We start from the raw sequence: 22,618 nt of genomic DNA on the forward strand, positions 1-22,618 counted from the left end.
GTGATCCTTGTAAGGTGTTGACAGCAAAGTTACAAACCTAGCTAAAATGACATAAAAACGAACCGTGACAGAAGCGCACAATGACGCGTATATAAAGCTGACATTGTGTTGATACGCCTGAAGAAGAAAAAAACACAAATAAAAACCGAACGTTAAATTGTCGGTCAATTCATAACTTAATAACTGGAATAATTAAGTTTGTTAGCTATTCAGTTGACTTTTGCACTACCCTGCACAGTGAGTTTCAACCGATAGTGATGTTTAACAGACATGACTGTGTTATTTTTCTTCTTCGAGGCAAACTTGAGAGCATACTTGACAGAGACTATTTTTCTCTGTGGAATTGTTCTCATTTGCTCATCTAAAACGGCTGGTAAGTCGCTTTCAAGTATATTTCAGGGACTAATGACTTATATGAGCCTCCCCACTGAGCAAAGTGGGACTTTAATGTTGGCATTTAATTCAAAGCTGGTGATTTCCGGTCTGAACGTTTTATTTTAAACCACCTGAAATAATTTGTATACTCTTTTAACCTTAAAGTTATTGTTTGTTACTGTGATACTCCAAGTGCTTGCACTATCCTGTATATGTGTTCAACTGCATCATGCCTATATGCAAAACATTTTAATTCAGCACCAAGAATTGATTTCAGATCATTTCCAAAATGTTCACTCTTTCTGTCAGTGCTAAACTCACTACTTTAATCACTGAAGTTAATAAATGGCAAAACATGTCATACATTTATGATTAGTTTGGAAACTTTTTAGCCTGAAACCTTTGTCTAATGACTGCTTGACTCTTTGCCTTATCAGGGTCTGAGCGCTGACCAGAGCAAGGACCTTTTGAATCTGCAGGGATTATTCTGGTCAATGCTCAGGCCCTGATAACCTGCTAGGATTCTTATCATTATTTTTCTCCCACTTTGAGCGCAGTGTTGGCGACCTGAAGTACCCCAAAACTCACCAAACTCGTAATATTTGTCACATCTGGTGAAACATGCCATACTGCAATGTCATTGGGTGTGGGTTTGGCCAGGGGACTCTATAATGCTTGCTGCTGCAAGTCCCCGCCTCCTACATGCATATAAGAAGGATGCTGTGATCCTACCCTCTCACTAATGTTACATAGTGCAGAGTGTTGGGGTGGAGTGGCTGAGACAGAAACACCATTCACCCTGTTACAAGACATTGTACCAACGTGATTTTAAAGCTGTTGTTTTAAGCTAGAAAAGTTACATAATAATGCCTTAATCTTCAGTTAGCCTGTGAAAAACATTTGAACTCTTGAACCTGTTGTGAATGTATTTTCAATGGAAAACTGCTCACTGGGTCTGCTCCAGTTCATTCATAAATGTCCACTTTTGCACAGAAATACATTTTGAATTCTTATAAGTAGTTTAAACTGTTTACTGTAACTAGATGCAACAAGCCAAATGAAGCAGTTTGTTATGCAGGTAAAAGACCTTTAGCTCTTAAGCAGATCTTTGTGGTGTTTTTTTTTTTCTCAGGTCAAACATGCAGAGGAAAGTGTGGAGACGTGTTGGAGGAATGCTCCTGCCATGCAACCTGTGTGTCTTTGCTGAACCGTGGTGGGCACCTACTTTGGAGGTCTGTGTCTATAAGCACACAAAAATACAGCATAAACAGTAAATACAATTATACAACTGATATGTTGTGTCACAAAGCAAGTAAATGTTGTGTTTGTGATGCAGCTTGATTAATAAAAATGCTGTCAGTGCAGACTCTTAATAACTTTCATGTATTGAAAGCAAATGGGTGCTTGATTTTGCAACATTAATATGATTTCAGTGTATGTACTATAGTTTAGCCTTAATCTCATATTGTATGACTTGTCGAGGTCAGAAGTTCACATACACTCACATACTTGTAGAGAAAATGTTTATCATAGTCTTCAGTGACAATGATTTCTACAGCCCTCATTTTTCTGTGATGGAATGAGTGGAACACATACTACTCTGTCACAAAAAATATTCATGAAGTTTGGATTACCTCTAAATTCTTCAGGAAAACCAAGGAGTCTTTGGTGCAGTTACGTGTTCCAACTGGACAATTATCCCAAACACACTTCAAAAGTGGTAAAGGAATGGCTGTGTCAGGCTAGAATTTAAGATTTGGAGCGGCCTCACTGAGTCCTGACTTGAATCCCATCAAGAACATGTGGTATGAAGCCAATTTAGTTGAACTTCACTGATTCTGTCAGGAGTGATTGAAAATTCAGCCAGAGGCCTGCCAAAAGCTTTTGGATGGCTATCAGAAGCACCTAATTCAGTTGGAAATAGAAGAGGGACATTTAACCAAATATTAGAATTACTGTATGTATATTTTTATAATTTTTGAGCGAGCAGATTTGGTCACAGTTTCAGAGGAGCTATAATAAAATCTGAATTGAAGCAAACTTTATGAATGTTTTTCGGACAAATTAGTATGTGTTCCTCTCGCTGAATGAACTTAAGACTGTCATGATAAACACTTTCTTTACAAGTATGTAAACTTTTGACCGCAACTGTATTTCAGAAAATGACTGCACATTTAAATCCTGAGACAGACTTGTTATTATCCAGAGAGTGATCTAAAATGGCATGCTGCAGGAAAGCTCTTAAATTTGTTATTGACCAAAGACTGTGCATGAGAGAAATTATATTAAGAACAAAGTAGTAGTGTGTAGCAAGCCATGAAACAAAACAAATCAAGTCTGTCTGTTTTTGTTGCAGGTTCAAAGATGAGATTGAACGAGAAGGGTTTATTGATGCTGAATGCCACGCCTACTGCATCTCTCCTTTATTGTATGAGACGGGTTGGATACCATTTACTTTCTCAATGGATGGAATACATTTTGACAGATCTGGAGAGTACTTGTCAGGTATGTTGCTGGAATATTAAAATGAGGATTTTCTGCCTCTGAATTTGCAAATACCTCATTGTCCAATACATCACATCATACACTGTGCTAGGTTCAGTGATTATAAATAGTTTAAAGTGTTATTTGAAGAAAACCTTTTGTGAATTTGGTACTTCAATTCTAGCTTTGAATATGGCATTTTTAACACAATATGTTCTTACTAGGGCTGCACAATTCATTTAAACTTTCTTAAAATAGCAATATGGCAACTTACAAATCTTGTTCTCCAGATGTAAAAAAAACATGTTTGTTTGTTACAGGCCCCAACAAACGTGACATCATAATCAGGATTTTCATTCTTTGTACTGAAAATTGTGATGCAACAATGACAAATCCCACCAACTTTGCACTATATTACAATGATAATATCTATCAAAATATTTTTTTTGTACCATATTGTGCTGCCTTTGTTTTTGCCACATAGAGAATATAAACTGGTTGCCACTGTGAAAAGCTTAAATGACACAGAACCATTTTGCAATGATAACTACTGCAGACCAGTAACTATTTCACTTTTTATGAAGCTGGTTGATAAAGTTAGTTATCATTCAAGGGTTAAAAAGTGACCTTTCTATTGCAGTTGTTTATTCTTGCCTATATAAACTATTTTTACTTCGAACATGATGTGGAACAGCTCTTTGATTGAGGCAGAGAGGGTCAACATAGAGCTGTGGGGTTACAGTGAGTTCAGCAGGAGCATGGAGGCAGGGGGGAATCGATCAGCCTCTCTGCCGAGCTGAGCTATTTGTACTCTCTGGGAAAGAGTCTGTTTAACACTGGTGCCTTCAGCTTCATCCCCAAGCCCTCACAGGACTACTCTGACTGGGAGTTTGGGAATATCCACACTGCTAGTTCTAAGCCAGATGGAGCAAGGTTTCTGTGATTGATATCAAGAATTTTAGAAAAAAAATCCCATTTAGTTTTTTTTGTTGAGATTTTTTTCACTTTGATATTTCAAGCTGACTATAGTTGTGACATTGAGAGGAGCAGCGTGTGCACTTATCACCCAGGCAGTGTCCACTGTGTCAGAGCAATTCAGGCTAGGTAGGAGGGACATGAGGATAGAACAAGTTTAATACCTTTGAAAACTGAAAATAAAAAATATGTTCTCATATATACAGACCCACACATGGTTCGGGGCAGCAGTGCTGCTATGACAGCACAGGCTCTCTGGTGCTGACGGGAGACTCGACCGGTGGTAGCGCCCCAGACAGGGCTCACGACTGGGGCTCACCTCCGTACAGGGAGCCACCACTGGTGCCCGGGTACTCCCACTGGCTTTACGATGTCATGAGTTACTACTACTGCTGCCTGTGGTCTGACAATTGCCACATCTACTTTAACCATCAGCCCTCTAGCGGATGTCGCAACTACCGGTCCTCAAGAGCTGGTAAGACCTTTCAAGTCAGATGAAGTGTGTTTGGACAGCATTCAACCTCTACACAGATATCAAAGGGAAGTAGATAAAATACAGTAATCAAGCACCGGGTTGATAAATGTGTTTTTGAATGTGATGACAGATTTTGTCATCCTTATGGTTTGTAGTTTGTTATTTTAGTCAGCATGTTGATGTTGACAACATTGTAGGGATGACTTGGTCTTTTCAAAGAAATGTTAACGCAGTGAGATTTCTGATAGATAATCATCAGTAATATGATACAGTCACTAAGTAGGTGAAGGCAAGCATTAGAGCAAGTAAGTTTTGATATGTTTATCAGCAGCGAACTGTAGGAAATAAATATACTTGTACCAGAATCTGCATTTGGTGTAAATGTGAATGTGTTTTGTCTCTCGATGCCTCACATGTGTTGTCCTCGGTGATCCGCATTTAATAACCTTTGACGGCCTCAGCTTCACTTTCAATGGGAAAGAAGAGGACATACTTTGTGTCCGCACCAGACAGAGAGCTGAGTGTTCAGGCCAGAACAGAGCAGGTGAAACTCAAGAACGCCTTGTTTGTGTCCCCTCTTTCATACCCATGCTGCTGCTTTGTCTCTCTGTTCCAGCTTAAAGCTTCATTTAGATGAAACTTGCTTCAGGATTTCTGCAAAAAAGCCAGTTTATTGGTTTGATATTGATTGGCTGCCTCTAGAGTTTCTACAGAAATATTGACCATGTTTTTCTGTGCAGGATTTTGTTTGTCTTTTTTTTCTTTCGCTCCTCTCTTACAGTGTGTTTTTAGGTTTCCTCTTATCTTTTACACAGTTCTAAGAGTAAATGACGTCAGGTCTGTGCAGTAAAACAGCTTGTTTTTGCTCAGTATTCCTGGAGGTCACATTTGGTGAAGAAGACCAGATGGTAGTTTTCTTGTTTTGAATTTCACAAGAGTCATTTCCCGAGTGACTGTAGATGGCCAGATGTCATTGATATTCTCCTTATTAGATCAGTGAAATCAAACATCTGGATTATTTGATATTGCAGAGACCTAAGCAGTGAAAACACCACTGCTGACTTCAGAATACTACTACATATTGCATCTACTCTATAACAGTGTGATGTCTATATTGACCAAACAGGCACCTTGGCCAGAGCCACATGGCTGTCATCAGTGGCTATGAAGGAGAAGGCCTCTGATGTCATTGAGGTGTGTTTAGCAAGGGGCCACCTTCAGATGCTAAGGAACCAAAAGGTCCTTCCTTTCAACGAGCAAAGATGGATGGACCTGCATGGTGAGATGATTGAGACACCCCTGACCAGCGGCAAACTAGACCCTACTACCCCTACTACCACAAACTTAACTTCATAGAGTTTAGTTTTGTACATAGATTTTTTTTTTTTTTTACCATTTTTCATCTTGTCATAAAGTTACAGCCAAAATCTAATTTCTAGGAGTATTTGTGTTCACCCCCAGTCCTCAGAATGTGACAGACATCTTCCTCTCCGGTGCTGGCGTGGAGGTTCATGTGCATGAAGGAGCCATGGCAGTGACCATCATGCTTCCAGAGGAGTTCACCAACAACACTAAGGGCCTCCTGAGCCTGATGAACTCTGACCCATCAGATGACCTCCTGACCCAACGAAGATTGATCATCTCCTCAGTGGACGCCAGGCCGGAAGAAATCTTCACCTTTGGGGCCGACTGTGAGTGTGGAAAACTGTTGAACTTGTGTTTGTGAAACAAGCAAAAATCAATCTGGTTGCTCAAATAATCTATTGTTGCTCTAAGGCAGCGTGAATGTTGGACTTGGTGCAAGAGGGCTGATGAGGGATTGTGTGATTTGCTAATAATTCCCCATCAGTACCATATTTGGAACACATTTGGCTGAAACTTTGACAAATGTTTTAAGAGTGCACAGAAAGAAAACAAGGCACATGTTTAGAGTTAGCATAGCTTTAATAGATCACAGAGAGATATGATGGGGAAACCACATCTCTGGAACCCGGTTGGAGCCAGACCGCATGCATACATGATAATAATGTCTCAGCTGTAATTACAGAACATATCCTTCAAGACCGGTGAGTAGCTGACTTTTGATGTGCTTGACCTTTTGACTGAAATCATTCATTTGAGTGTAAGTGGAGCAAACGCCCAGTTTAAGCTCATGGGAATTAATAGATTTATTGGTGCCGAGAGTGAAATTATTGTTTGCATCAAAGTCTGCGCCAAAAGAAAACCAGTACAGCATGCTGTGTGTGTCCTGCACTGACCTCTCAGAGTTATGCTCTTATCTCCAAATTATAGCGTTCTTCATGCTCACTTATTTTTAATTTCATGTTATAGATAATAGGTAGTTTGAGCCAAGCACTCTGACTCTGATCAAACATTATGCTGCTATGGCTGTAATTCCCATAAATGTGGTTAGCCATGGTTAGCCTAATTGGTTACTATGATGACTTTATATCCAAATCTATGTTAACCCATACATATACATGGTTTTATTGTTTTGTTTTACATTGGCTTTGCTTATACTGTAACAGGTAGAACTTTTCAGATGTTTTGTTACATATAAGCTATCATGCAGTTGAGGATGATCATTTTTCTAACCAACAATTCCACATGGTTGCACATCTTCACTGGTGTTCTGTCTGGTTTTTTTTTTTTTTTTAATCAACAGGGAATATTTCAAAGAATTCTTCCCTATTCACATATGACTCAGAGCAATTTTTGGATACCTACTATCTCCCACATACCATGATCCTGCTTTTATCCCTGCCTTCACTCTACCTGAGGGACCTGTTGACACTTTGGTGGCAGACATGTTGACGTTGTGCTTTGGAAAAGGAGCTCTGTAGAAATGATACCCTGACCACTTGGAGCCTTGTGATGGGAAACGACACACTGAGGGCCCACCGAGACTATCAGGCCCGAGTGACAGCCCTGGAACCAGGTACAATATGAAACGAGATCATTCATTGTCTTTTATAGTGATATGTTTTGTGTCTAGTTCATTTGTGTTAATGCTGAAGGGCAATTACAAGTTACCTAGAAACCTGTATGAGCTGTATGAGTATCCTGTTTAGGATCCATACACCACAATAATATAATACCATATGAAAGCTTAATGAAGGGAAAGCATTAGTTTTTAATGTAATCTGTCTTCATATATCCGCATATCTTTCAAAAGAATTTAATTGTTAAAACAACATGATGGCTTTAATACTAATTTTTGAATTGGTCCTTTAGTGGTGTCTTCTGGCTGGCTTCCAACACCCTGACATGGGAAGAAGAATGGGACACATTATCTGGTAGGGAACACTCTGAGCTTCACCTACAATGAGGGCTACAAACTGTACGGTTCAACAGAGCGCACCTGTCTGGACGATGGGACGTGGACAGGAGAGCAACCCTACTGCATAACAGGTTGGTTAGAATATGAAACAAAACCAACAGCTGGTTGTGTTGAAATATTTTATAAACTCTATCAAGTCTATTATGAATATTGCCAGCTCTGTTAACAATGCACAAGTCAATATTTTTTATAATCAAGTATTCTGCATTCTTATTCTAACAATTAATCAATTAACCCTGTAAGAAACAATTATTGCTTTATTATATACAAAAAAGAAAATCATACAGGTCTCTTATAATGAATAACTACTTGTTAACTGATCACAGTTAGAAGGATTAGCATGTGAAGGGCAACCCTTCAATACAGGGAATACATCTGTATCATCTAGTCTAATGAACGCACTGAAGCTAATAGGACTGATTTGGATGCATCAGTGATGATTCAGTGCACTGTATATCCCTATAAGGATCAAACAAAGCTTTGATTTTAAAAAGTGATTTTTGGTGATTTAGTTACTTGAGGATTAATTTAAACCCTCCCTCATAAAAAAACTTTTGTTGCTGGTATTTTGGCGTGCAAGTTCTGAGGGTAAATTCAGGATTGCAGTCATTGTTTTCGGAAATCAGACCCAGAGGACAACTCTGTACGCAGCACACTTGGAGGTTAATGAAAAGAAAATTATCGCTCGAGAAAGACACTACATAAATAAAGTGATTTACTTACTTATTACAAACTAACTTCTCATGTTTTATATTCAGCGTGACTGGCAGCATCCTCCAATGAAAACAAAGAGGGACATTGTGAATCCTCTTCTTCTCATTGAGTCTTTATGAAAGCAGAGATTCATTAGGCTTGGCTCTTTGTTGCTAATGCAGACCATTAGCTACAAAGCTATAAACTTCTGATCCTGGATTGTTCAGCTTTCTGTTTGTAAATTGGTAGCATCTGGGTCTCTCTAGTGGTTTCATTCATCCCCCTCAACGGTAAGCTCTCAAAGAGCATTGGTGTAGTCACCAACAGTGTCCATCAGGTGGCAGTATTTCCCACTGAATTCCTAGTGAGCAGGTCAGTGCCTCCTTTTCTGCTAACATGTAGTAGATGCAGGCTGGATTTCAGAAAAGCTTGAAAAATAACTGTTGACAACACAGCAATTATTAATCTGCTCTGCGGTAACAGCAATGTTGGAAAAGAATAAAAGCCAGTGTTTAAAGAATTTCAAAGGTTTTGGCTTCATCGACCTGTCAGCTAAGTGAAATGAGAGGAAGCAGGAACACAAAGCAACTTGGCTTGTGATCCACCTCCACTTTCATGCCTTCGTGGCTTCACCCCAGTCCTCCATCCTTTCCTTGTTAGAGCTGCAAACAGAGACTTCCTTTCGATAGTAATCTGGGATGAATAGACTTCGTATGTCAGATTTGGAGGCTTGTTTAACAACCGGCTGGGTCACAGCTGGAGTCCTTCATTAGGCAAACATATACGTTTCATAACTTGAATATCCAGTGCAGGGCTGTTTGCAAATGTTTCTTATTATGCTTTATTTGTTAAACATACTACCATACGCCTCCTAATTTCAAATAAAAAGCCCTACCTGCTGGCATTACTGCAGCGACGAATCAGACATAAAGTATCTATCCTAGTCAGTGTGCAAGTGCCGCAAGAACAGTTTCTTTCCAACTGCAGCTGGCCTTGTCAAGTTCCGGGACCCCCTCTGACTCTTACCTTTCTCTCATTAGACACTACACGTTACATAACATAGAGGTCCCACATGTGAGGTGAGTTAGACTGAGACCTTATTATCCTGAGGGTAAATTCTTTTTCACAGCACCGAATGCTAGACAGAAATTATGCATATATAAAACGCAACATAAAAACACATAGAACCAAACAGTAATTACAAACCACACTTGGGTCACTTCATCGAGGCCTGTTATTTAGGACCGTAATAGCTGAGGGTATCAGGCTTTTCCCAAAGCGAGCCCTTCTGCACCGCAATGCTCTGCACCTGCAGTGTGAAGGCAGTGGGGTAAAGGTGTGGATATATTTACATACATTATTATTATCTCTGTATATAGCCTTTATTACCTTTACACGTCATACTGTCAACTTGTGCATTTTTATTGTTATGCGGGAAAATAATATACAGTACAAATCCTTCTATGTAAAAAGCTACCTGGCAATTACCTGATTCTGATTTCTGGGTGTGTGGAGATAAATATAATCTCACTGACACATACACACACATTCACACACATGTGCTAATAAACATGATCTTACAGCTTGAGGTAGAGCTTCAATTGCACACATACTTGTTGACAACACCCATACACACACACTCACACGCACACACACATAGCTGGGCCTTTCTAGCTATTTGACAATAATCACACTTGCTCCAACATTCTCATTACAAAAATCAGAGCTAACAACTGTCAACATGACCTGGGGTGCTCAGTGGCAGGTGTTGCATGAGCTGTTACCTACGCCATTCAAATGTGACCTCTAGCCATGTAAACAACACTAAATACAGACTGAGCAGGAGACGCCCTGACGGATCTCGCCTCCTCCTCTCGTATGAATCACTGCAGAATGATGTGTAGACTTAACAATCAGAGGACTGTGGTTGATGAACACGGCGTGCCGCTGAACTACAAAAGCCACCGCATCAAGTTTGACTTCCTCCTCACTTTAATGAACTGCTGCTGAACTGGCCTCTGTCAGGAAAGGTGACACTAAGTCTCTTCCATCAAAAGTAGATTTCTGTTGGAATATCTCACATCACTGTAAGCCCCACCTATTTGAGATGGATTATAAACTGCTGCAGAACTATAACCTGATGTGTTTTTTTTTCCACTTTAGACTTTAGACAGGGGTGTGATGTATTGTGATGATAAATGTTAATATGATGGGAGTGTTGGAGAGGTGGGGTTTGAATAGAAGAGCTTAGAGTGTTTTTGATCTACAAACAGGGCTAGAGGAAACTTGAGAACTAGAAGGAGATGAAGTCTGCAAGCTTGGCTGTGCCTTGTCACGGTCTTCTGCAAAACAATAGCCCTGGTTGAGTATCAGATGCAAACCAATAATCAGATTGCCCCACTTTGATGGTATAGTAATATTAATAGAGCTCCTTGTGTAGAGGAGAGGAAATTGATTAAAGGAAAGGTGACAGCTGCCAGATTTTCACAGGAAAAGGTGACGTGGGTTGCAAGACAAAGCCTCACTCAATTTTCTGTCAGTGTTTCTCTTATTGGATTCCTCAGAGATAGAACAGCAGAGAGCCAGGAGAGAGAAACAAGTGGTTGGTAAATGCAGGTTCTGTTTATGAAGAAGTTGTTTAAATGCCAAACAAGAGCTGCTCAAGACTTTTAGGCCAGTTACTTTGCTCACACATCACTGTGGGCCTTTTATGTCAATATACAAACATCTCTGCCAGTGTAGGTCCACTAGGACGGGGTTTCTCACCTCTCTGTTGTGCTTGAATGACCACTTCCTGTCACTTTCCTCATTCCCTATTCTTTCTGTCATTATGAGTTGCGTCTCACTCTGATGACATGGAAGTGCTCGCTCGCGCGTCTCAAAGTCAAGTCGAGTAGCTGAAAGTTGAGTGTGATGAGAACTCTCTGTTGTTTTGCAACCAGTTTGCCTCGGCAACTAACTAGCTACTTAGTTAATGTAACATTGGTAGTGCTGATTTGTGCACGACAGCCCTGTAATTTCTAAGTCCAGCAGTGAAGTTGCTGCACTTGGTATTGCTCCTCTAAAAATAATGCAGACTGGCAGGGTAGGAGCACAGGGCACTTGATAACAAGAGGTAGGGGCCAAAGTTTAGAAATGTGATTTAGCCAGGGCCTAAACATTGACAATTCCGGAATGCTTGTATCTTGTGTCTTGTATGAATTATATCCACTTTTATATAACCATTAGTTTTAAGTAGCATCTACTTGAAAATCAATAGCAATTGAACATTTGGAACATAGAGGTGTGGAGCTAATCTGATAGAAATATGGCAGTATATCAAACTAAAAATGTTGGGAACCACTGATACTGAGTATTGAATTCTAAAAAGGCCTGCACACTGCACCTTTAATTGACTAGACTCATGTTCTCACGAGGGATGGAACTGGAAAATCAAATGATAGAACGTGTAATTAAAAACATACTTTACGACTCGTTTGATGATGACATAAATTGTTTTTACAGATACACACAGACACACACACACACACACACACACACACATACCTGGCCTCAGGGTCCAGACCACATAAAGGATAGCTGTTGAAGCTGAGTCTAATTTCTTTCGACACATTTATCTTTCAGATAAAGGAAGCTGCTGCTGCTGCTGCTGCTGCTGCTGCTGCTGCTGCTACTGCTGCTGCTGCTACTGCTGCTGCTGCTGCTACTGCTGCTGCGTACACTTTATATTCATAAACTCCTCCATAAGTGTCTGGGTGTGAGTGACTGACAATGGATGGAATCTAAAAGCAGGTTTGGAGACGAGAAATGTTTTTATTGGCTACTACCTGGCTTTGTGTTTTTTGAGTGTGTTTACTCAACCGAGTTTGCACATGGAACATTTGATGTCTGAAGTTTGCTGGTTTGACACATGGTCCAAATTCCAAGAATACTTTCACCCATCGCATGAAGTCAGGACGATTGCGTGGTACAGAGACACACACTCTTACCAGGGCGAACGAAATCAACAGAATTATTTTAAGATGATATCAGCTCTGTCAGAAAGAATCTCATCTCTATCTTAAGAAATGCCTTGTGTGATAAGAGTGCAGCTCATGGGTGTATGGTCATTGAGGGGTTATGAAAACAGACTTGGATTTCTGACTGGTATCATCTGTTTGCAATTTCTTTTGGAGATAAACTCTGGAAAAAAGACTGAACAATGAATAGCTCAGCTATTTTAATACTCCGAGTTCCTAGGTGCAAACTGTAGGAAATGAATGTAGAATGTAACCGTTTTTATCTCTCTGCAGATGATACAGACAGTTGATATACACAACCTTCTTTTGAGGTATACAAAACACCCTTTTCTCTTTTCTGTCACTTTCAACCCATTTAGTCCCACCGCATGATGTCTGTCCTGTGTTGCTTCTGACTGGAAATATCATGGTCCAAACTGAGCACTAGCACTCCCTGAAATGTTACTATTTGATCCATGGAGAGGGGGTTCAGTGGAAAAATTAGATGGTTTTGGGGGTTTGCCCACAAAAAAACAGAAATGGTGAATGTTAACACTGATTGACTGCTAGTCCTCCACACACTCCCAGTACAATTATATTCTGGGCAGCTTGTCGCACTGATGCCGAAGGCGTCAGCATGCAGTGGTTTGAGCGGTGCTCCTTCATCCAGAGCCTGGCTGTGTGTAGCGAAACTGATTGGTTTAGAAACTTCAGGGAATATTTGTACACGTTGGTGTGTATTTCACTGTGCTTCTTCATGCATGTGTGTGTTTGTTTTTGATGTTCCGAGACTGATGACATTTTGAAGGAGCAGCACCTGCAGTGCATACCTGACAAACACCTACCATACTTGACATATGTTTGTGTATTCATGCTTTAGAGGACGATGAAACTTTGATGATTATCATCCTCGGAACGTCAGTATACTTGTCAGCCTTAAAAGGAATAACTCTTGGCTCAGTGTACTGTATGAATAGTCAAATAGATTGGAAAACGGTTCACTGAACTTGCCAAGGCCGTGAGAAAAGTTTCAGTTGTTCAAATTTGATCACAATATTACCTAAGTGAGGGCAAACAATGGGAAGTCAACTGCTGGGAAAATGTGGATAATGGAAGCTGTGTCAGTCCATCCACTATTGTGCTGATGATCTGTGTTCGGAGCCAATTTATCTTTTTTGTTTTGTTTGATCGCCTTCATAATCATAAATACTGATTCAGACATTTTCTGATATACTGGCAGAACACAATGGGCTTTTGTTGGATGACCAAACTTGACCTGCATCTAAAATCTACTCTCAGTGCACTTTTCTTTATATTTATGAAAATAGACTCATTGGCCAATCACAGTTGGACTGAACAGGAGATGTTATGGTTATTTTAATGTAGAACTGGGTGATGTGGATAAAAGTGATATTACATTTTATTTTATTTATAGTGATATGGATATACTGGTGCAGAACTTTATTTGGAAAAATTAATTATGGATGAAATAAAAGCCCAGGAATGTAATGTTCTTGCCATTTAAGCAAAATAGATATCTGACCAATGAAAATCCCCAGCACTTTGTTGCAGAAATCATATGGAAATTCAGTTCAATCATAAAGCAGTCTCGCTCAGTCATTTGTAACACTGACCAGAGTGGCCTAACACAGCTACATATATTAAACACTACGGTGTTTTCTATATTTTGCTGCCAGGTTTCTACAGAAGCTCAGAGCGGACAAACCACACACTGACCCTAGAGAGATCCTTCTATTTTTTGGCAGCCATTTTAAGATATGATGAGACATATGCTGTGTCTCAATTCAGGGTCTATCAAGTTTTTTTGTTCCTTAATCCTTTATTTACCTGCATAAAACAGTTTGAACATGCTTATCTACCACACCCAGCTATACATGCTCGAACTGTGACACCCATCCTCACCAAGGATCTTCAACCGCGGCCCTCTACTGCTGGCTACTGAGCAGCTCCAATTGATGTCTTACTCAGAATAACTGTGAGTGATGATTGATCTTTCCTCTCAAGTTTTTTTCCCTCATGCTTTCTTCTTACATCAATGCTTTCCCTTTTGCCTTATGGCTCTGTATTGATCCTAACATTAAAAACTGTGGATGGATGGATGGATGGATGGATGGATGGACGGATGGATTATTAAGGGGAATCGATGGCTGACAGCAGTGACTAATTCTGTGTTGGTACGATTTTTGCAGATGATAACGTGGGGTTTGTGCTTGGAGCTGCTGGTTCCCTCACAGCACTGCTCACAATGGCGGTAATGATCAACCTTCACAACAGGAAACAAGACAGGTGGGTTCACACATGATTCACCTCAAAGAAAAATCGATTCCTCTGTTCCTCTTGTGCTACAAAATGTCACATAGGAAACAAGAAATACAAAGAAAAAGCAAATATTAAGTCACTGTTTGCAGCAGTTTACGTTGTCTTTTTACACTTGATTGCTGCTGCAGATTTATAGTTAATCATCAGACACTGTAAATATTATTTCACTGCCTCTGATTTAATATCGTTTTACATACAAGTTCTTATTGGCTTTTTCAAGTACTTGTGAAGCTGTGGGTTTGGTGTAGGTGTCCAACAAACCATGTTCCCCAACAGTTTGGTGGTATCATAACTGTGATACTGTTTCAGGTAATATTATAACCACACAAAACTGATAATATTTTACTATTTCACTGCATCTCATTGTAGGATTAAAGTCATGATCCTTAACATTTCAGTTCAGTTTTGATTTTGGCAACACTCGTGCCAACATTGTAACATCTACTGTGGTGTAATACTACAATCCCAGAGTCATGGAGGAAGCGGTCGTTCCTTGAGCAGCTACTTTGTAGGGAGTGCAGCAGAGGAGCAAGTGGTGTATCTGTTTACAGCACAGCCAAACAAAGTTATGTTGTTTTCACAGAGAAGACAGTCAATAAACGCTCTGTTGCTAGCATGCCACATGCCGCTGTGATCCTAGCTGAAGATGACTTTTGTGTTGTTTTTTCTAAGGAGATTGCAGAAACTACTAAAATTGGGTTAAGAACTGTCCAACGCATTATTAAAAACTGGAAGGATAGTGGAAGGGAACCATCATCTTCGAGGAAGAAATGTGGTTGGAAAAAAATCCTGATCGATCGTGATCAGCGATCAGTTTGATGAAATCAAATCGTAGAAAAACAACAGTAGAACTCAGAGCTATGTTTAATAGTGAAAGTAAGAGTATTTCCACATGCAAAATGTGAAGGGAACTCAAGGGATTAGGACTGAACAGCCATGTAGCTTTAAGAAAACCACTAATCAGTAAGGCTAATTGGAAAAAAAGGCTTCAGTTTGCTAGGGAGCATAAATATTGGACTCTGGAGCAATAGAAGAAGGTCATGTGGTCTGATGAGTCCAGATTTACCCTGTTCCAGAGTGATGGGTGCATTAGAGTAAGACGAGAGGCAGATGAAATGATGCACCCATCATGCCTAGTGCCTACTGTACAAGCCTGTGGGGCAGTACTATGATCTGGGGTTGCTGCAGTTGGTCAGCTGACTACCTGAATATACTGAATGAACAGGTTATTCCATCAATGGATTTTTTCTTCCCTGATGGCACGGGCATATTCCAAGATGACAATGCCAGGATTCATCAGGCTCAAATTGTGAAAGAATGGTTCACTCATGGACTGTAACACCACAGAGTCCAGAAATTAACCCCATTGAGAATCTTTGGGATGTGCTGGAGAAGGCTTTGCGCAGTGGTCCGACTCTTCCATCATCAACACAAGATCTTGGTGAAGAATGAATGCAACCCTGGACGGAAATAAATCTTGTGACATTGCAGAAGCTTATCGAATGCCACAGCAAATGCGTGCCGTAATCAAAGCTAAAGGCGGTCCAATGAAATGTTAGAGTGTGTGCCCCTTTTTTAGGGTGGCGTCTTTTTTTTTTTTTGGCCAGGCAGTGTAAAATATAAATACTGTGTGGGAATGCAGACGCCACTAACAAGGAAAGCTGCAATTTCAGACAGGTTATTACAGAATGTAAACATGACTAATGGCCTTTACAAAAAAAAATGCCATATGCAATATATATGTAAAAAAACGGGGTATGAATTTATGAATATATTAAGCATTATAACACTAACATGAAACTAAAACTGATCTTAGCCAGAGGTTTTCAGTTTGATTCTATCTCCCTCTTTCATGACAACATCTTCACTGGTCAAACACTGACTTATGACACCAATCCTGGCTTGTTTTTGATTGGTAGGCCTCCAGCTGTGATAGCCGCCCATATTCTTCTGTCTTTGAATAGATAGATTATATGTTGGAAACAGGAGGCACTTATCTTTTGATAATTGGTACATAGCTAGAGGTCTTCTTCCCCTCCCATTTCCTCCCAATAGACAAAACCTTTTTGCCACGCCAACAAAGCCACATAACACAAAGGCAATGAATCCCACCTGCCTGTTTGATATCTAACATGTCCCAGCCTTCTGACTGTTACTCATAAATTTTCTTTCTGATCTGATCAAACCAAATAAACCCATATACCCTGTGGGATCATACTTATGACTGCAGTCCAGAGAAACGAGAGGCTAACAGCAGCGCTGGGCGTATACGTGCAAATTAAAGGCTTGTTTTATGGGCTCATAGACTTCATTCGGGCTTTCCCCCAAGATAACTCCAGTAGGGGAAGAAAAAAGATGGATGTCAGGAGTCAAGAGCCACCTCCCACTCCCAGCAGCACTCAGGGCAGGTGGGCCATGAAACTGCTATGTTGTGAGGGCAAGGAGCGAGCACACCTGCCCTCTCTTCAAGCCTTGATCATGGGAGGCCAGGTGTGAAAAGAGATGAAGGGTGTCAAAAGGTCTGCAGATTTGAGGGAAATGATCTCTCTCTCTCTCTCACACACACACACACACACAATATGCAGGTACAGATGTTAATGTAGGAGACCCAGCACACACACAGTCAGGAAACATACTGCGCATACAGTAGCCTAAAAGTGTAAAGAGAAATCTTATACATTCCTTCAGTCGGAGTGGTCACATTGACGTGCATATACACACAAGCATACACACTCCCCTGCCAACAAGTGCAGACACCTTGATTCCCCTCAACATCAGAAGCATGGCAGGATGGAAGTAGTGGGGGACTTACTGTATTTCATATCATGTCTGGGATGCGTGTCTGGCAGAAAGAAGAAGCGATACTACACAACACTGTGTGTATGTGTGTGTCTGTATGTGTGTGTGACAGGTTGATAGTGAAGGCCTCCACCTCCATTCCCTCTGTCTCAGACTCAGACTTGCATGGGTACTTTCCACATCTAGGGTTACTCAGCAGGTTTCAACAGGTCTGCTGGCAGCTCACCACAGGAGCAAGAAAGTCATTACACCATAAGATGTGAGTCAGTTTGTGTGTGTGTATGTGTGTGTGTGCTTACCATCATGTCTACTCCACTTCTGCTACATGACATCAAAAAAGGTAGAGCGGGGCTTTGTCTGAACCTGGCAAGGGGTTCAAAATGGATGGAAGGAGTTGGAGAAGGAGCACTTTAAGCAAAGTGAAGTAAACTGTCTCAACATCAGATGCCAGGAGATTCTAGTGTTATCTCTCACTTGTGTATCTTAAAAGAAATCTGATGTGACCCCTCAAAAACAATTCAGAAATAGAAAAATATCAGCAAACCAAGTGTTGAATGATTAGTACTGAGATTGGGAACCAAGGTAATTGTTTGTGATCTCTGAATAGAATTCAGTTCTGCACCTTTTTTAGCACCAAAGCTCAGTGTTTTTACATGTTCACTGTGCATCTTCTCCTCAATTATTGAAGGGCCCTTTCCATGTCAACTCACCCAGTCCATGTCATTGAATTTAATGAAATGTGTAAAAACGTATAGTGATTCATGGGACCTTGCAAAATCCTATAGCTGCACTCAAAATACTTTTTAAATGTAATGTTGTGTGTGAATTTGTCACACCAATTACCTGTTTTTCAAGTTGAAATTGTTCCTGTACATCCAAGGAACCACAAGGATACTTGCCAACAGGTATTCAGTTGATATTGCATAATGGTAACAGTAATCAAATTTAAAAAAATAAAGCTTTCTTTTTCAAGTAAATTCAAGTCCATGACATGAACTGGGAAAATGTCTTAATTGTAGTTGAGCAGAGAAGTAATGGTCCACAGCCAAAAGCCCTATTTTGAAGTGATTGCAAGTACCAGTAGTTCTTAAGCTGTAATTTGGATTCTGATTAGTCTGATTTTACAGTGAAAATTTGACTGGTCTGAAATGAACGGAAGAATATGAAGTGTCTCTCTGGACTGGTTTCATTGAGGAAAGGTGTGCTTAAAAATATTGATAATTATAGGACTCTGGACAGGATTAAAATCAATGACCAGCACAGCAACATTTAAATCACTCTGCCTTCCTTTGAGAAATAAATGTCGATTATTGAATAATTTTGCCTTTTTTCAAGTTTGTCCTGAAGCAAAGCTCCCATATGTTCGTTTTGCTTGCTCATTTTCTGTGTAAAAAGATCTTCTAAAGTTCAGCTGAAGCTTCACTGCAGAGCTACAGTGGAAGGATAGTATTGTGCACAAACTAAGAACTTGACTTCAGCCCCATTCAGAGAAGAGAAACAATCAACAACTATCTTCACCATAAAGTAATGGTTATTAATGTCAAAAAACAACAAAAAAGTTACCAGATACCATGGGATGGCTTAGTACATTTGCCCTTCAACATTTATGTCCCTGTTTTGCAAGTGTCCCTAATGAGTGACTAAGTGACTTTTATATCCACTGTTAATAAAACACTATTAATAAGAGCAATAAAGCCCTTTTATTAAGAAACGAGCAGAAAACCATCCCTGCCCTGATGCAAAGGTCACCAGACAATTTTCCTGCGGTCAGTTTTGATTAAACAATTGCTCCCCATTACTTCATTCGCTCAACTCCCATGGAGCAGCAGGGTCTGGATGTTTATTTCCCCCCAAATGACTTCGCAAGGTGAGGATGAGCATCTGCAAAATGAGGACATACCTGAATAGTCATCCGAGTATCATAGCAGTGCGTGAAGTTGCAATGAAATGAATTGATTTACTAGATATAAATTAAAATCGCGAAAATTCCCTAACCAACGCAAGTCTGACTGATGAAGTTTCATGACCGTTTAACTAACAAAAAATATGCTAGGTTATATTTCATGTCTATTTCATTTGAGAGTTGGTGTGAAAACAGTTTTATGTTATTGGTATTAATTGGTTGCTTTTTAAATTCTAAAGGCGTCTCACTGACTCTTGTTTCATTTGTACTTTCAGAGCGAAAGAGGAGAAACTGGACCAGACGGTTGCCCAAGAACAAACTTGCTAAACCATGAAAGTTCTGTTGGGATATGGATCACACCACTCCAAAACTGAAAACTATGTGGCCTATGTCAACAAATGTGTTTAGAGCTGAGCATTTGGAAATCACATCGTTGTGTTGTTCATTAAGATGTTCTCTTGACCTGTTGACCTTATCAGAAAAACCTCAGGCGCTAGTCAAGCTTTCAGCGTATTGTTTTGCCTCTTGTTTTTCCGCTTGTTTAGTTTGGAGAACCTCCAGGTCCCGGTAAATGGTGCATGGGGTGAGGATTGAGGGTATTGATGTTAAGGAAAAATGCCATGATTGTTTTTATATTCTCGTCTTGCTTGACTGGATGCCCGATCTTCGCCAGAGAGAGAATTGTATAAATACTACGCAGAGATATCATCATTACAGTCAACACTCCCTTCTCCTGCTCAGTCTAAAATAGGACCAGATGTGTTCATGCTCATGTCAAATGTGAAGCGAACCTGAACATTTTTTGGTTGAAAGACTTTGAACTCATATGCAGCCTTTGTGTGGGCTACCAGCCTTTCAGTCAAACGAAGGGTTTTGCTGAGTGACTGAGCCAGAAGAATCCAGAAATGTAACACGACGTTCAACTTTTTGCACTAAACCAACACTTGCTTTCTGAGTTTTCTTTGCACTGATTGATACAAAATCTGTAATTGCAGGCACTAATGGATTGGGGTGTATCTGTAAAAAATTTAAATAAAAATCAAATGTTCTCTCTTTTAAAACTGTTTATCTGGTGATGTCTTGTGTGTGTGTGTGTGTGTGTGTGTGTGTGTGTGTGTGTGTGTGTGTGTGTGTGTGTGTGCTAAGGATTAATAATGATAATCAAAAAAATCATCCTCTCCTCAGGCCAGCAGGCAAACATCGTCTAGCACAGCCACATGCCGGACAGACTGTCATCTCATGTTACCCAGCGGCCTTCTCCTCTACTTTGAACCTGTCTCACTTCTCCTTTTCCAAAACAAAGCCCTTGGGGGTAAAAGGAAACAGAGCGGCAGAGTCCCGTTTGGCTGATCCCTGGGAGTGATAGGTGGGGGTCCAGCTGTGGAAGAAGAAGAAGAAGAAGAAGGGCTCTTGTTGGAGCTAATTGAAATAACCTGGTCTGCTTGACGTAGAAAGGCTTTAAAGTTTTATGCTGTTTCCCAACCAGCAGTTGTGCAGCGCTCTATCCATTACCGACTCCGGCGCACGCTGACTGTTGTTGCTGCTCCGTCACGCCTCGGGGACTCTCGGGAGCCTATTGTTTTTCACATAATAACACATTCATGTCCTTTAGGGGCATAAATAAGTACACATGAGCCCACGTCACATGTGTAGCTACCTGGTTAATGAAACAGGCTCTGAAAGGGTTCACAAAGGAGAAATAAGCCTCGCTGTGCAATGCTGTCTGAGGTCTTTCCACAGTATCGGTTCAGATTTGACTCACTCGCTGTATAATCTCCTAACTGAGTGCAAATTTCCCTGCTTTCATGTGTCAGTCAGTGCTTACAAGAGAGGCAGTGGAGCAAGCTGCTGTGTCTGTTTGCAGAGTCAGACGCTGATTAATTGCATACGGATGAAAGTGGAGGGTTTTTATCTCCATGGGGGCCTGTTGTAACCTCGAATGTTTACGCTCGCTTATCATCCCAACAACCCGGCGTAATTAGTTCAATCTATTTCAAACACAGCTAAATGCTAATGCGCTCTGTGGAAGCCTGTTGCTTTCACGTGGGACTTTTCCCATTTCTCAGATCTGCTCTACATCCCTGGATTATGAAGAAAGGCTTCTGAAGTGGCTTTTGGATGAGGCTTTTGTTTTGGGGGTGGTTTTTTTTTGTTTCATGTCAACTTCAGCTTTGCAGGTGTGCTTTGTCCCTTACCTCCTAATACCTCACGGCTGAGCAGCACCTTCTGATGTTAACTCCTAATTTTAAGGCGTAGGTTGAAATAAAGATGGATTTCAGGATTATGGTGTTTGCCCAAACACAGAGTTTTGTGTTTGAGTTTGTCGCTGGCAACGGGAACACTTAATGTTGGGGAGAAGATTTTAGCAAAGTCAGTTAATCCTAAGGTAGATAAAAAACAAGCGTTTTTTTGGGTTTTTTTTTTTTTGCTTCTAGTTTTCTTAGACCATTTTCAAACACAGGACATTTGAAAAGAAATCTAATGCAGGTAATCATTTGCTTGAAACATAAAGTCAAACTTGCAGAAAAAACTTATTGCACATACTACATCACTACACTGAATACACACACACAACTACATTCATATGTATGCAATCATTGTGCCAACACAAAGGAAAGCAGAAAAAAATATCAAGTAGGTATTTATCTTACATTGTAAAGCAACACTATGTAGCGTTTTTACCTTAAAATAACAGCTTCAGAATCATTTTCACGGTTCACTGTCTTACAATATGGTGACTGATGTCCCCCATCACTTGTATCAACACTCTGTAACTTCAATGAGAGGGTCGGGTCACAGCGTTACACACATTTTTACTTTAACATATGAGTTTTCAACAGATAACATTATTATGATGTCATGTTTTTTGTTAGTAGTCAGCACTTACTGGGATTTGTATTCATGACAGTGGTGTGCAGCAAATCGCACGAAATGCCAGTTCCTGCATAATGTTGCTTTAAGGATAAAGAAAACATTTTTAAAGAAAGAGAAATGTGAGACCACTCTATGTAAGATATTCTTTGACATCACCATCCTTTTTCTGATATAACTTTCTGCATTATGCATTTTATGAGTGGACTTTCTCCATCATTATTGAACTTCCTGATTGTATTTTTCAGCTAACCTTAGCTTGTTGTCCTTTTCCAATCCCCTGAATAAAAATGTACATTATATAACCTCTGCCAGGGAGGTTATGTTTTCACCTATATCCATTTCTTGGTTGGTTGGTTTGACTT

General features: G+C 40.2%; 1 protein-coding gene across 1 annotated transcript; it reads left to right on the forward strand.

The window, feature by feature from the left end:
• Positions 1-20,437, forward strand: susd2 (sushi domain containing 2). Its single transcript, XM_037097735.1, is given in 18 exon segments — positions 1-373; positions 1,508-1,607; positions 2,732-2,880; positions 3,180-3,334; positions 3,546-3,641; positions 3,644-3,792; positions 4,041-4,309; positions 4,725-4,795; positions 4,797-4,868; positions 5,435-5,588; positions 5,749-6,000; positions 6,975-7,043; positions 7,046-7,145; positions 7,147-7,247; positions 7,544-7,720; positions 14,551-14,647; positions 17,592-17,738; positions 19,658-20,437. Coding segments are annotated over 18 exon segments (2,313 nt in total). The 5' UTR covers positions 1-270; the 3' UTR covers positions 19,710-20,437.
• The last annotated feature ends 2,181 nt before the right edge of the window (positions 20,438-22,618 follow it).

Source organism: Acanthopagrus latus, chromosome 5 (genome assembly GCF_904848185.1).
Source record: "Acanthopagrus latus isolate v.2019 chromosome 5, fAcaLat1.1, whole genome shotgun sequence".
Classification (NCBI taxonomy): domain Eukaryota; kingdom Metazoa; phylum Chordata; class Actinopteri; order Spariformes; family Sparidae; genus Acanthopagrus; species Acanthopagrus latus.